This window comes from Notolepis coatsorum (genome assembly GCF_963971535.1).
Source record: "Notolepis coatsorum genome assembly, chromosome: 9".
Lineage (NCBI taxonomy): Eukaryota > Metazoa > Chordata > Actinopteri > Aulopiformes > Paralepididae > Notolepis > Notolepis coatsorum.
This window is the reverse complement of record NC_140173.1, coordinates 74,492,922-74,507,720: the sequence shown is the minus strand read 5'-3', so window position 1 is coordinate 74,507,720 and position 14,799 is coordinate 74,492,922. Positions and strand designations below refer to the sequence as shown.

The following is a 14,799-nucleotide window of genomic DNA, read 5'->3' as shown; positions in this document are numbered from 1 at the left end:
TCAAAGAAAATAACAAACAAGTTATTATTATTATAGGACGCGTTGGTTGTTGTTGTAGACGAACGCGCGCTGGCAATTCATTTGATGACAAGACAAACGTCTTTCTGGGTCTGCATCCCCTTAACAATTGTGTGTATTGAGCTGTACTGTATTATTGCAACTTGGCTTGAATCCGCAGCAATAAGCCAGATAAACAAAATTGTATTAACGCGCCTCGTTAAATCCTCCGCCGTTTCCTCTCTCTCAGTGCTCCACTGTCCGGCTGGCTGCTCTGCCTGTCTGTCTGGCTACTCTGATCCAATCACATTCAGCGTTTCTCCCCCCCACCCACAGTCTGCGAATCAGAGCAGAGTAGGGCGGGTTTTCACGGAATGGAAAGTCTCTTGTGAAGAGTGGCAGAAACCTTTCACTACCACACTACAGAAGGTTAACCCTTTCACTGCCACACTACAGAAGGTTAACTTGATTGATTGAAAACTTTATTAACAGATTGCAGAATGGGTACAATACAGTACAGCTCAATACACACAATTGTTAAGGGGATGCAGACCAGAGAAAGACTTTCATCTTGTTTACATCAGGATCCCCCATTTTCAATTCATCATAGAAAATAATGTTATGAATGCCCGAAAACATTTGTGATGTCACAGTATGATGTCATAATCAAACATTCTAGAACATTTGTGTATCTATTCAACAATTCTCTCACAGCTACAGAAGGTTAACCCTTTCACTGCCACACTACAGAAGGTTAACCTTTAAATCTAAACATCTAAATGCTTATTGATGTAGCCTTTCCTTCAGCCAATACCTTGACCCCCAACATTACATGGCTTATGTGAGGCTTCCAACAAACCTTTCACTACCACACTACAGAAGGTTAACCCTTTCACTGCCACACTACAGAAGGTTAACTTGATTGATTGATTGAAAACTTTATTAACAGATTGCAGAATGGGTACAATACAGTACAGCTCAATACACACAATTGTTAAGGGGATGCACACCAGAGAAAGACTTTCATCTTGTTTACATCAGGATCCCCCATTTTCAATTCATCATAGAAAATAATGTTATGAATGCCCGAAAACATTTGTGATGTCACAGTATGATGTCATAATCAAACATTCTAGAACATTTGTGTATCTATTCAACAATTATCTCACAGCTACAGAAGGTTAACCCTTTCACTGCCACACTACAGAAGGTTAACCTTTAAATCTAAACATCTAAATGCTTATTGATGTAGCCTTTCCTTCAGCCAATACCTTGACCCCCAACATTACATGGCTTATGTGAGGCTTCCAACAAACCTTTCACTACCACACTACAGACGGTTAACCCTTTCACTACCACACTACAGAAGGTTAACCTTTCCTTATAATACATTTACATTTAGTAATTTAGCTTTTAGACTTACAAGGCAAATACTTCAACTGCCACAACAACTTGCCACAAGACAGAGTCATTGCCATAACAAAAGAGCCTGATGCAAGGTGTTAATGTCCCCAGAGAGAGGGGGGCCATGGAATACAATGCATTCTGGGTAGGGTTGTAGTTGATTAAATCACAGGTGTGAACCTCTCCACAAGTTCGAAAACCATTCATCTCTGAATGCGTTTACTGATATCTCCATGATTCATAGGATGTAGCTTGAAAAATATCCCACCAAAATGTTCAAGTGATGGCTTATTTTTAAGGTATGAATCTGTACTTTCACAATATGTAAAAAAAAAAAAAATGAAGATCCCTCAACATGACCCTGAAGTCCATACCTGGTCACATATTGACATTACTATGGCCCATTCAACATCGATTATCTATCGTTCAGGATGTCGGAACGTTATACTTTTTCATTCATACATTCATACAAAAATACCTTCTAGAATATAAGTAATGTTTTTATCGTTTTCTGCAGTAATTCCTAGAACGTGAGTTATAGGCCTAAACGCATATATAGATTATCGATTGCCGTTTCTTCCCTATACACGCTATATTAAAAAATGTAACTGTATATGATCTGTATTGTTATGCTTCATCATGCGTGAAGGAAAGGGGGGGGGGGGGTCGTTTGTAATTCCTTGATCGTCACTAACTGCTTTATGTAGTATGGGTTGATTTATTGATCAGATGGTTTGTAAATAAAGAAATGTACAATCGGGCTGGAAATAACGTTAGTTGCCTCTTACCGTTCGCCGACTAGACTGGAGGAAAGATATCCCACTTATTTGATGTCGAACTCCTAGATCCATTTCCGGTTTGTATGGCGCAATAAACGCCCAAATCATATCGATTATTGAGTTATGGCAGCGATCCATATGCACGCCAGTGTTTGGAGTACCATAACGAGATGTGACTGCCGGACGGATTTCCCAGATGCACCGATTGCCACTTCCGATTTGACTCGAATGTAACTCGCCCGATCATCCACCAGGTGGCGGTATTGAGGCGTTGCAATATTGTGCATGGTCCCACTGGATCACCAGAGGATGGGTGGCTGAATTATGAATGCCATGGCGAAGAAATGAAATATGATCTCAATAACGCTGTACAGTGAGGTCTGGCGGTCAACGCATGGCGGGCAATATCGCTGTACAGCGTTTTTGGCAAGGAAAGTGTTAATGTGTCGCAGGTGTTAATACGTGGGTCTGTGAGGTGTAAATGTGTGTGTCTGAGGTGCTAACACATTCATGGCCATTTGGATCCGTCTAAAATCACTGTAGACGGCCAGCATTTCTAAACAGACTTGCATAGTCCGTGTGGCTGTTTGTAGAGCTAAATCTATACTTTATAGTATTGCTATCTGTCCATTCTCATTGTCAATTGAGACCATAAACCGTCCCTTCAAAATGACTTAAAGAAATAATTTTTTCATCAATACGTTCTCATTTTATAGCGCCTTGAATATAAGCGTTATAAGGGATTTCGGCTGGGATATTTCCTGGAACGCGAGATACAGGGCTAATAGCTACTAACGTTAAATCCAATGGCATTTCGGATATACAGAAGCTACAGTTAAAACTCAAACTGCATATGATCGGTATGATGGTCCACCACGAATGCATGAAAGGGGGGGGGGGGGTGTCGTTTTTGATTATTGATTACCAATAACCACGTTAGCCTCATTCGTTGATCGGGTGGATGGCTATCAAAACAAGCCCTGATCAGCATGTAATTTACGTGAAAAAGATATTACCATGGGCCGGTTGGATCCCCCAGAGCATTTCTCAGTTATCGATCGCCATCTGGTAGATCGATATGTCCATTGGCTGATGACATTCCTTTACTGCATAGTGAATTCGGCGTCGCAAAAGGTATTCCAAGCTACTATGCTGCACATCCAGAATCCAGCTAACTGGAAACTCCATTGAAAGTAAAAAAAATAGTGCACCGTTCTGCCACAGGGCACACTGCATTATCGAGACAGCGCCCCTAAGAGGATCTGGCCGGTAATGCACTTTTCAGAATTCGAAGAGGAGGGTAGATCTGCAGTGCAGCTCGGTGACATTGAGTAGGTTAATACAATGGAATAAAAGCCAAAACAACCTTGCCACGGACATGTCCGTGGTTGGTCCTCAACCATTGGATTCGAAACACGGATTTATACGTGGCCGGCCCCGAACGTGTTAATATGCGTCTGTGAGGTGTAAACGTGCGTCTGTCTGATGTGTTAATGTGTCTGTCTGATAGGGGTGGGACGATACATCGATCCAGATCGATATATCGATCTATTATCAATAATCAAATGGGATCGATGCAACGTAAAAAGATCGATTCATATTGCGATACTCTTATTTTGAAAATACCGCGAGTCATATCCGCCGGCACCCAGTAGTGTGCAACTCCGTGTAGACATTACAGCAGAGCAGCGTCTAAGTATTTTGCGACCCGATATAAGTCTGTGCAGTTTTTTCCCTGCAACGGGTCAAATGCATCGAACATGATTTGCATCGTCGCCATTCCTTTATGCCCACGTTGCGTGGGCAGATCTAAATTAACGTTATGTTGGCTGCTTAAGCTAAGCAGCTAACGTGAGAGAGAACAGGAGAGGGGACTTGGGAAGGAGGAGGGGTGGGGGCATTCTACCTTTCTGTGGGGGACTGGGGGAGGGGCATTCTGTGTGTGTGTGTGTGTTACTGAGGATGGACAGATAATGTTGATATTTAAACATAATCATTTTCTTCTTCTAAATTACATGCTATACTATGTTATTTGATACTATCTTGTCTAGCACAGTCTCTGGAGCGTAACAGTAAGAAGCATTTTGTATGAAAGTATTCTGTACTTCTGTATGACAACTATTAAAGAAACTTGAAACTAAATGTATTCATGATCATCATGCAACATAAAACAATTGTAGGAACAATTTGTTAGAGGAAGGGGTTTTAGCTTGCGTGTTGTGAGTTCCAAAACATTTTACTTAAAGTTTAAAGCGCAATATATAAAAACGTGGCACTTTACAGTGAACAGGAGGTCTATTTGTATTAAAAACAATAGATTGTTTTTCATTTAAATGTCTGGAAGAGCTCAAAAATAAAAGCGTCAATTGATATTTCCGTAGCCTTTTTTTAGTTGATCTAAATGTGACTGATTGTGTTAAATGGGCACATAATATCGCCTCATATCGATCGCAGGCACCTGAATCGAATCGTATCGTGACAGACTTTGTGATATCGGCAAATATCGTATCGTTGTCCAAAGAATCGATATCGTATCGTGATGAAACTGGTGATTCCCACCCCTACTGTCTGAGGAATTAATGTCTGTCTGAGGTGTATGTGTCTGTGACGTGTTTGTCTGTCTGAGGTCTAAATGTTTCAAGTTTGTTTATTATTTGTCACAACTAGGGATGCCCCGATCACGTTTCTTGCCACCGATACCGATCACCGATCGTCTTGAGCCATATCGGCCGATACCGATCCGATATCGATAGTTTTTGATTAAAAAAATAATAATTAAAAAAATTATTTTATATAATTTTTTTTCTTCTTATAAAATATATATATTATATAATCATACTTGTAGTTGTATTATCTGCGAGACATCGCCACCATGCAACAAGTCAAAATGCTCGCTATCTGCAAACAGTTCCACTGTCTGTGTGTACTCGAGTACCCTCCAGCTACGGCCAGGATTCTCCGGAGCTGCAGCTGGACCCTATTGATCACATTCAACATGCCCTCAGCTCGAATACGCATCGAATCAGTGTTATAAGACATTGATATCAGGAGCTATCTGTAGCTACTGCTAGATAACGTTAAGACAACGTGTCGGTGAACTATTTAGTTTAATGGGACGTTTCGTTTTGAACAGTGAGCTAACGTGAGCTATCATGCACTACTAGACTTGCTGGAGCATTTGTTGATATCAGGAGCTATCAGTAGCTAGCCGGCTAGATACCGTTAACTGCCTCATGTAGTCACTGGGTCATTTAGTTTAAACAGTAACGTTAGGTAGCCAACGTTAGCTCACGTCGCATGCACTACTAGAGCAGACTGTTGCCGGAGGCTCCTCCTTCTCCTCCAGCCCCTCCTGCACCCATGTAAACAATGGGTGTGGGAGGGGCTGGAGGAGAAGGAGGAGCCGTACGCTGCAAGCAGCACTGGAGAGAAGAGCGAGTGAGAACTCCGCAGAGAATTGGATCATGTTTTCCGTGTCATCGATCGGTTTTGACGATCGGCGAAAATAAAGCATTATCACCGATCGCATATTTATACTGATTATCGGCCGATAACGATCGGTGGCCGATCGATCGGGGCATCCCTAGTCACAACAAAATACAGAATATTTTATGATGAAATGCTTGTTTCTGTATGAGCCCCTGAGAGTGTGCTACATACAGTAAAAAGAAAGTAAGTAAAAAAACAAAGTAATTAACAGGGCTCTACGCTAGGGCTGCACGATTAATCGAAAATAAATCTCGATCTCGATTCATAGACTTATGCAATCTAATTTCTAAATTATGACAATTTATTTGATAAAAAAAACGATATTTATTTTTTACTTTTTACTTAACTTTTTAAAATGATGACGATTCTGACTTGAGTTATTTTGTATGTTACAATAGACTTAAGTTTACAGATCCAGCTCTTTTAAAATTGCACCTCTCGTTAACACCTCGGTAACAGCACTGCCAGGTTAATGGTGAATGATTACCGCAGAGCAGAGCTCAGTCCTAAGAGCTGTAAGTCAAGCACTTCATATGTTATGTTTAAGTTTAACTCACTTTGATAAATAAGAATCATGTGAGAGAATCGTGATCTCAATTCTTAAGAGACAAAAATTGTCATTCACATTTTACTTTAGCAAGAATTGTGTAGCCCTACTCTACGCTAACCTTATTCCCAAGGAGCACATGTGCTCCTAAATAAAATAAAATATGAGCACACAAAGAAATTTAGGAGCACAGTGAAAATTGTTCAAGTAACATAGTTTATTAACAAACTATTTATTACATGCATATTATACTGTGCGTGTGCATACTAACTAAGGGTCAAACATCTGTGCACATACCACCAAAATCACACATTGGCCCATGCCTACTAGACGCAAAGGATATCGGTTGTCAAGCTGCTTTTTACTAACCTACACTGTAGCAGTGTAGCACTCAACACTTTGATGAACATTGTTACTCAGCTGATAGAGTTTAGAGCCATATGAAATCCGCGTTCACGGAATCGCGGACGGAATCGCGGAATTAACCAATAAAAATGGAATCAACTGCAAAACGTGGAATATTGCAGAATTTGGCCTAATCTGGACTGAAATTTCATTTTTGGGTGGAACGTTTGGTGCACACGCGACCGGGGAGGCGGGGACTCTACAGCGTGTTACACACAACACAGCCGCGTAGTGTTGTCAAAAATATCGAAGTATCGATACATATCGATACTGAATATTTAAAAAGGCTTCGATACTCATTTCCCGAAGTACCGATACTTTCTGCAGTATCGGTACCACTGCTGGCGAGTGTTCTACCGCAAGTTGTTGACGCGCTGTTCAGAGCGCTCAGCGTGCTTGCCCCCCCGGCTCCTCCGAGTCCAGCCCTCCCCCTCACAGAGTCACAGAGAGCCGTCTTCTTCAGTTAGTAAACAAACATTTTAGCTGAAGATGGTAAATGCAGAGCCTCCGCAACTTGTGCTTGTGGATAAAGAAAGCAGCAGAAGTGCTGTTTGGAGGTACTTCGGGTTTCAAGTAAACAACGAAGGACAAGCTACAAATGCCCCAATGCTATTTGCAAGCGGTGTTATAGCAGTGCCAGCGCCGATCTCCATAAAGAAATGAAAGAGGTTCGTGACAGCTGCTCTTTCAACGTCACTGTGACTGAAGCATTAAACCATTAACTCTAGTTTAATACATGATACGTTGTCTACTGATGGCGCATAATATCAACAGCTGCTTCGTTGTAACGTTACAGCTACCTAACGTTAGCTACTGCTAGCAGTTAGCCCCCTTAGCTTAGCTGGCCACCGTTATAAATACTGCATGGAAACGGAGTAACGTTAACGTGTAAACGTTATGTCGAGGTCATACAATACTACAGTCGACATAAGGTTAACGTTACCCCGTTTCCACCAAGTGTTTAAATAGCAGCAATCTTGTTGAAAATGTAACATTACTAAAATGCTCCGAGCATAGCCTCTCTCTCTCTCTCTGTCTCTCCATCTACCGCTACCTCTCTCTCTCTCTCTCTCTCTCTATCTACCGCTACCTCTCTCTCTCTCTCTCTCTATCTACCGATCTCTCTCTCTCTCGCTTGCTCTCGTTATCTTTAAATAAAAACTGTTACTAACTGTTCAGTTTGTGAGGTACATGCAACACAGATTACAGTGTTTACATCTGTCTGCTTGAGAAAATACCATGTTCTGCATTTGCAATAAAAATGATTGAAGTGAGATGAACAGTTATTTTTAAATGTGTGATCTAAAGATAAACAAAGGGTTTTAAAAGTGTTATATTTATCTTCTCTTATAGTACCAGACTCGAAGCTGAGGAGAATCAACCAGCAACAAAAGCTAAATTTGTTTAAAAAAAAATTTAAAAAAAAAAATATATATATATATATTTTTTTTTTTTGGTATCGAAATGGTATCGAAGTATCGATACTTTTCAAGGTATCGTATCGAAGTTGAAATTCCAGTATCGTGACAACACTACAGCCGCGGTGCTCAACCGTCTGGCTGCTTCAGTGTTAACATCGTCAAGAAGCTAAACAATTCCACAATAAGCCCTCAATTCAGAGCAGAACAGTATCCTAATGACTTTTATGCCTCCGGTGATAAGGTGTTTTGCTAATTCTGTCAACGTTCCGTGGACTGGACCCGCAAAAACACTTGCGACACTATTGTGATTAAATAGCTATAACGTTAGGACATGAATACATGATAGCTTCTAGCTAAATCTAGTGCACCCATCCATTTGTTTAATGCAAACGATTGTCATTATACACTGCCCTTTATAAACTAAATACACTTAAATAGCTATGTAACGTTATAGGACTATAGATGGAAATGATAGCTTCTAGAAGTTCTAGCTAAATCTGGTGCACCCATCCATTTGTTTAATGCAAACGATTGTCATTATACACTGCCCTTTATAATCTAAATAAACTTAAATAGCTATGAAACGTTACAGTACATAGGACTATAGATGGAAATGATAGCTTCTTGCTAAATCTAGTGCACCCATCCATTTGTTTAATGCAAACGATTGTCATTATACACTGCCCTTTATAATCTAAATAAACTTAAATAGCTATGAAACGTTACAGTACATAGGACTATAGATGGAAATGATAGCTTCTTGCTAAATCTAGTGCACTCATCCATTTGTTTAATGCAAACGATTGTCATTATACACTGCCCTTTATAATCTAAATAAACTTAAATAGCTATGAAACGTTACAGTACATAGGACTATAGATGGAAATGATAGCTTCTTGCTAAATCTAGTGCACCCATCCATTTGTTTAATGCAAACGATTGCCATTATACACTGTCCTTTATAAACTAAATAAACTAAACTAAAGGTGCCTAAATTATGCATTACTATATTTCATCACAATATAATAGATATAGCTAGGTTACTGACATTGTCATTGTGATAATGTCAGTAGTAGCTAGCTGTATCTATTGTTTACACTTGAAATATGTATTTTTATTTTGTCACAATATTAATTGAAAAATATTGTGTAAAATTGAACTGTATTTCTGAGTTGCAGCACTTAAAAACATTAAATGGACTGTTATATCTTATTCAATTGTGGACATTTATTCATTCCCACTTATTAGACACTATTTCTGATGGTAAAATGAGCATAAAAAGCAAAATACAGAATTCTGAAATATTAAAAACGGAAAAAATGGAATTTGGGAAAAAATAAAATGGAATTTGGAAAATAATAAAACGGATTTCATATGGCTCTAATAGAGTTGTGCCCTTCCTGATGACTTGTCGTACAGAAACTTGTAAGTCGCTTTGGATAAAAGAGTCAGCTAAATGACTAAATGTAAATACCCATTGTTTAATTAATAAACTATGCCTCACTGTGTGGAAGAGACTGGGATCATTTTGTGCAAGGCAACATCAGGCTTGACTTAAAACATTACTTTCCTAACTTAGTGAAACTAAATGTAACAAATTAACACTGTAAATGTACTGAATTGTTATTTATTATTTTATTTCGTATTATATTATAATAATAATAAAATTAAAAGAATAATAATAATTCCGATATATATATATTTTTTTTTTTACCGATACCTGATCCAGCTATTTTAGTGATATCGGGCCGATATCTGATATCAATATCGGATCGGTGCATCCCTAGTCTGAGCCTGAGGTGTTAACACATTGGGTTCCTTGCAGTATGCCCATCTTTACCACTCTGCCAGTGCTGTAATCCTATGGAGTGGCTCACCTTCTTTGCAGGGCTATAACTTTTTAAATATTCTAGCTATATCGACATTACTATGGCCCATTCAACATCGGGTATCTATCGTTCCGGATGTGGGAACGTTATATTTTTCCATTCATACATTGTTGTGTTAATACCGTCGTGAATATAAGTATTTTTTAAGGTTTTCTGCAGTAATTCCTAAAACGCGAGTTATAGGCCCGACGCATATGATAGATTATCGATTGGCGTTTCTTTCCTATACACGCTATATTAAAAAATGTATATGATCGGTATACATTATGTTTCATCATGCATGAAGGAAAGGGGGGGCGGGGTCGTTTATAATTCCTTGATCGTCAGTGACTGCTTTATTTAGTATGGGTTGATACGTTGATCAGACTGATTGCAAACAAAGAAATGGACAATCAAGCTGAAAATAACATTAGATTCCTCTTACCGTTCGCAGATGAGACTGGAGGAAAAATATTCCAATAATTTGACGTCGATCTGCTAGATCAATTTCCCGTTTGTATGACGCAATAAACGCCGAAATCATATTGATTATTGCGTTTAGAAAGCGATCCCAATGCACTCGATTGTGTATCTAGACCCACGTTACAATATATCTCTGGCGGAGGAATTTCCCTGATGCACCGAGCGCCACTTCCGGTTTGGCGTGGAGTGTAACTCGCCCGAAATCCACCAGGCGGCGGTATTGAGGTGTTGCAATATCAGAACAGGGTCCAGCTGCGTCCCGGAGGGAGGCTGGATGAATCATGAATGCCATGGCGAAAAAATTAAATATTGATCCCAAAAACGAGTTCCCTCGTTGTTGGCGCACAACGCATGGCGGGCAATAACGAGTATACTCGTTGTTGGCATCCAAAGTGTTAATATGTCTATCTGAGAAAACGGCAATTTCCACTGAGTAACCAGTCTGTCGGGTGTTTTGTGTTCACGTTTTTCTTATTCATCCAATTTTCACTTGTTTTGTTTATTGGGATTATATTTTATTAATTGTATAATTTCTCCTTTTGTAAACGTTGAAAAAACTTGCCACAAGGGTTAAAGGACCATACTGGATTACTGGTCTAAATAAGAGCTTTAGCCCATTTACTAAATCAATTTTCAAAAAAGAAAATTATTTCCCCTGACTATTTTCCAGAGCATGGATTACCTTTTAGATTTTAAATGTTTTGCTTTGTTTTCTTTGCAAATGGGAACGTCATGGTGATAGACCATATAATTATATAGAAGAAACCTCTATATAACCTCTCTCTGTGTGTACTTCCTTGTTTATATTCATGAACTCACTGGTTTCCGTAGCGCTGATCCAATGCGTGCATCGATTTCTTTGATGAGAAGCTACCAATTTGTCGTTGCAAATTTGCGACCAGGAGATATGTTGAATGTAGATCTCTCCCCACACATACTGGTATAGTCTTTTAACCTCTTTCCTGTGTCCTGCTCTCAGGTAAACCCATCGGACAGATATCACCTGATGCCCATCATCACACCTGCCTACCCCCAGCAGAACTCCACGTACAACGTCTCCTCATCGACACGCATCATCATGAGCGAGGAGTTCAAATATGGTAGGGAAGACTGAACGCAATGTCTGAGGTTGAGTAAATGTGAGCCCAGATTGGGAGGTATTTTAGGAATACCTGACAACATACTCAAACATCTCCATCTGTGTCTCCTATGAACAGGTCTCGGTGTCACAGACGAGATCCTTCTGGGGAAAGTGGAATGGTCCAAGCTCTTTGAGCCACCCAGTTTCTTTCAAAAGTACAAGTATGTACCCATCGGATGTTTTTATTTTCATTTTGTTTACAATGAAAAAGCATCAGAATGACTTTATTCAACCAATGTAGAGATGACTATAGAATTTGACTTAGTAAGCCGAACATGCAACAATCCACGTTCCAATGTGACAACGCATTGCATTACGTGAGATGTCCTTCGTCCTTTTACCTTGTGAGATTGCCTTCGTCCTTTTACCTTGTGAGATTGCCTTCGTCCTTTTACCTTGTGAGATGTCCTTCGTCCTTTTACCTTGTGCGTCGTCCCGTTGGAACGTGGATTGTCACACGTTTGCCCACTGGCGTGCATTATGGTGAGGAGTTAAAGGAACACGCCGACATTATGGGAAACACACTTACCATTTCTCCAGAGTCCGACAAGAAGACCGATACCAATTTCCTCTCTGTGCGTTTAGTAGAAAGCTATCCGACTGCAAGCTAGTCTAGCTTACTTAGCATGAATTAATGGAAGTGGATATGAACCGTTAGCCTAACTATTTGCCAGAGAAACCTGAGTTTTAAGCTAGGCTAGAATCGGAATCGGAAAAGTCTTCATTTGCCAAGTAAGCTTGCACATACAAGGACTTTGTCTTGGTTGTTTGCATCAACATGAACAGAATCTTTTTTTTTTTTTATATAATAAACTAAATTTGAATAAAAATAGAATAGAATAGAATATAGGACAGGGCTGTACAGGATTGTAGTAGAATAGTGGTCCGTATTCACTTCATTTGTGCTAGGCTAGCTTGCAGCCAGATGGGTTTCTACTGAATTCACAGAGAGGAAACTGGGGTTTCTACTGAATTCATCCTTTTTTTTTTTTTTTTTTTTTTTTTTTTTTTATATATATATACATGTTTTGGCCTTAAATAGTTTCAAAATATCAGTCATTTCTGAAAATAAGTTACAAAAGTTAAAAAAAAAAATAATGCATTTTGGAAAATAGCTCTTTATTTGATTATCATAAAAAAGTGTTTTCTATACAGAGATATCGACATCGGTAAATATCGGTATCGGCCAGAACAGAAATATTCATATCGGTTATCGGTATCGGCCACAATTTTCACATCGGTGCATCACTACTGGTATCTTATCTTCTTGTCTGACTTTGGAGAAGACGGTAAGCACATTTCCCATTACCAGAATGAACATCATATGTGGAGTTACAGAATGTCTTGTCATCTTTTACTGATTTTATTCTCTCCCACCGTCCTACCTTGTTTTCTGTGCTGCGTGTTTGCAGGCATTACATCGTTCTGACTGCCAGCGCGTCCACAGAGGAGAACCACTTGGAATGGTGAGTGCCGTGGTCTTGTAGCCGAAGAGGCTTAAGTTAAAAAGGAAGAAGGGCAAACGCCACAACGTCATTGACGAAGCCGCCATATGTGCTGCACCTACAGTTGTCTGGGGAAAGCTGTCAACTGCTTAAATATTAGGGATGTCACTTTCAATATTGTAAATTACATAGTCTTATTGCTAGCCTAGCTTACCTTCTTTGTACATTGTCAAAAATATGCTTAATATATATATATATTATAACTTGTACTTCTCTATTTTTTTTTAAGATAAAAGCACTCAATGTAATACCCTATATAATATCTGTTTCCTCCCCTGGTGCCCATTCCCAGAGACATTTGGTTCACTGTGCACTTTAACCTCTTAAGCCCGACGAGACCGGTCCCAAAATGACATCACGTCATAAATCAATCTCTCCAGACTATTTGACAAAAGTATCGTTTTATTTTTCAAACGTATTCAAGTATAAACATCATAACCATGTCACAACAGCCGTTATAATGTATATTATCATCAATACGTTAGTTTACCAATAGGTTAAAGTGTTATTAGATTTTATTTTTGGTCTTGTTTCGTTCGCCAAAGTCGACCATTTTGGAACATTTGAACGTCGGGAATTGTAGTTTTTTGTGTGGCCATTTTGTAGAGGACACCGAGAGATTTCGATGAGCGTTGGAATTTTTCCGAACGACAGTCCCAAAAGCCTCTATGGGGTTTCAAGCAAATTACTTCTGTATGAATATTTTTAATCTCTTATTACTCTGGATAATAAACCACAAAACGTAACGTTATTGACATATATTGAAGCGCAGTTCGTTTATCTTCCCTATTTTTTGCATGTAGCAACACTTGGATTTGAAATTTGTTTAAAAATGGTGGCACCCTGATACAAATAAAAAGCTACTGTACAGTAGATTTCATTATCTGTTCTTATGCACGCCTGGTGACACTAAATCCAAATTGAACTCGGGCATTTCAAATATAAGATTTGGCACAATCCATAAATGTGCGAATTGGCTATAATAAGGTAATTTATAAGCCTGCTATTCTATATTATTTTAATTTTTTTGAATTATCTTTTTCCCCCTTTTTCCGTTTTTCTCCCCTCCCAATGTTAGTCGTTATGCCAATTCCCAATCCCCTTCCTGGTCGTTGTGCACTCTACCCCTACCGTCGGTCTGGGAGGGCGGAGACTATCGCATGCTTCACCTGGCAGCGCGGACTCTCACTGGGAGAGTGTAACATGTGAAAGGTCACACTACCTCTCTTAGATCCTTCCCTCGCTGTGCAGGCGCCCCGACCGAACTGTAGGAGTCGCTGTCCACAACGACCCAGACCCACCCACCGGCTTCCCTCCCGCTGACTGCCAATCGAGCCAGTATGACGGCCGGCCAAGCCGGAAGCAACGCTGACAGCTGGATTCGATACCAGTGTCTCTTGCGTTGGTGACTAGCGCCTTGTCCGCTGCGCCACCCAGCCGCCTTGGTGCTATTCTATATTCTATGATAATATTTCAAATTGCATTGGTCCGGATGGGATAATTCAGTACTGTATCTACAAAACCTTCTGTTTACTCATTTTCCCTTTATTCATTTCCTTAGATTTTTTGTACACATGATCTCAAGAAGGTACTGAACGAGATCAGTGGCAGTTTCTCATGTCTGGTCATTATTAGCATGGTGTTATTCACTGTCAAAAAGATGCAAAGAAATATAAAAAATCATAATGCATATTCTCCTTTTGTTTCATCACAATTTAAGCAAGCCTAGTAATAGACACAATATTTCTGACACTGGGAAT

At 39.6% G+C, this 14,799-nt stretch overlaps 1 protein-coding gene across 4 annotated transcripts in view; it reads left to right on the top strand.

Moving 5' to 3' along the window:
- Window positions 1–14,799, top strand: part of LOC311234880 (poly(A) polymerase gamma-like) — a 72,713-nt gene that overhangs the window by 41,006 nt on the left and 16,908 nt on the right. For all 4 annotated transcript variants that reach the window (XM_084322137.1, XM_084322139.1, XM_084322138.1 and 1 more), the window contains exons 11-13: window positions 11,373–11,493; window positions 11,611–11,695; window positions 12,947–13,000. In XM_084322137.1, the coding sequence (XP_084178263.1) occupies window positions 11,373–11,493; window positions 11,611–11,695; window positions 12,947–13,000 (260 nt within the window). The remainder of the gene's footprint in view (window positions 1–11,372; window positions 11,494–11,610; window positions 11,696–12,946; window positions 13,001–14,799) is intronic.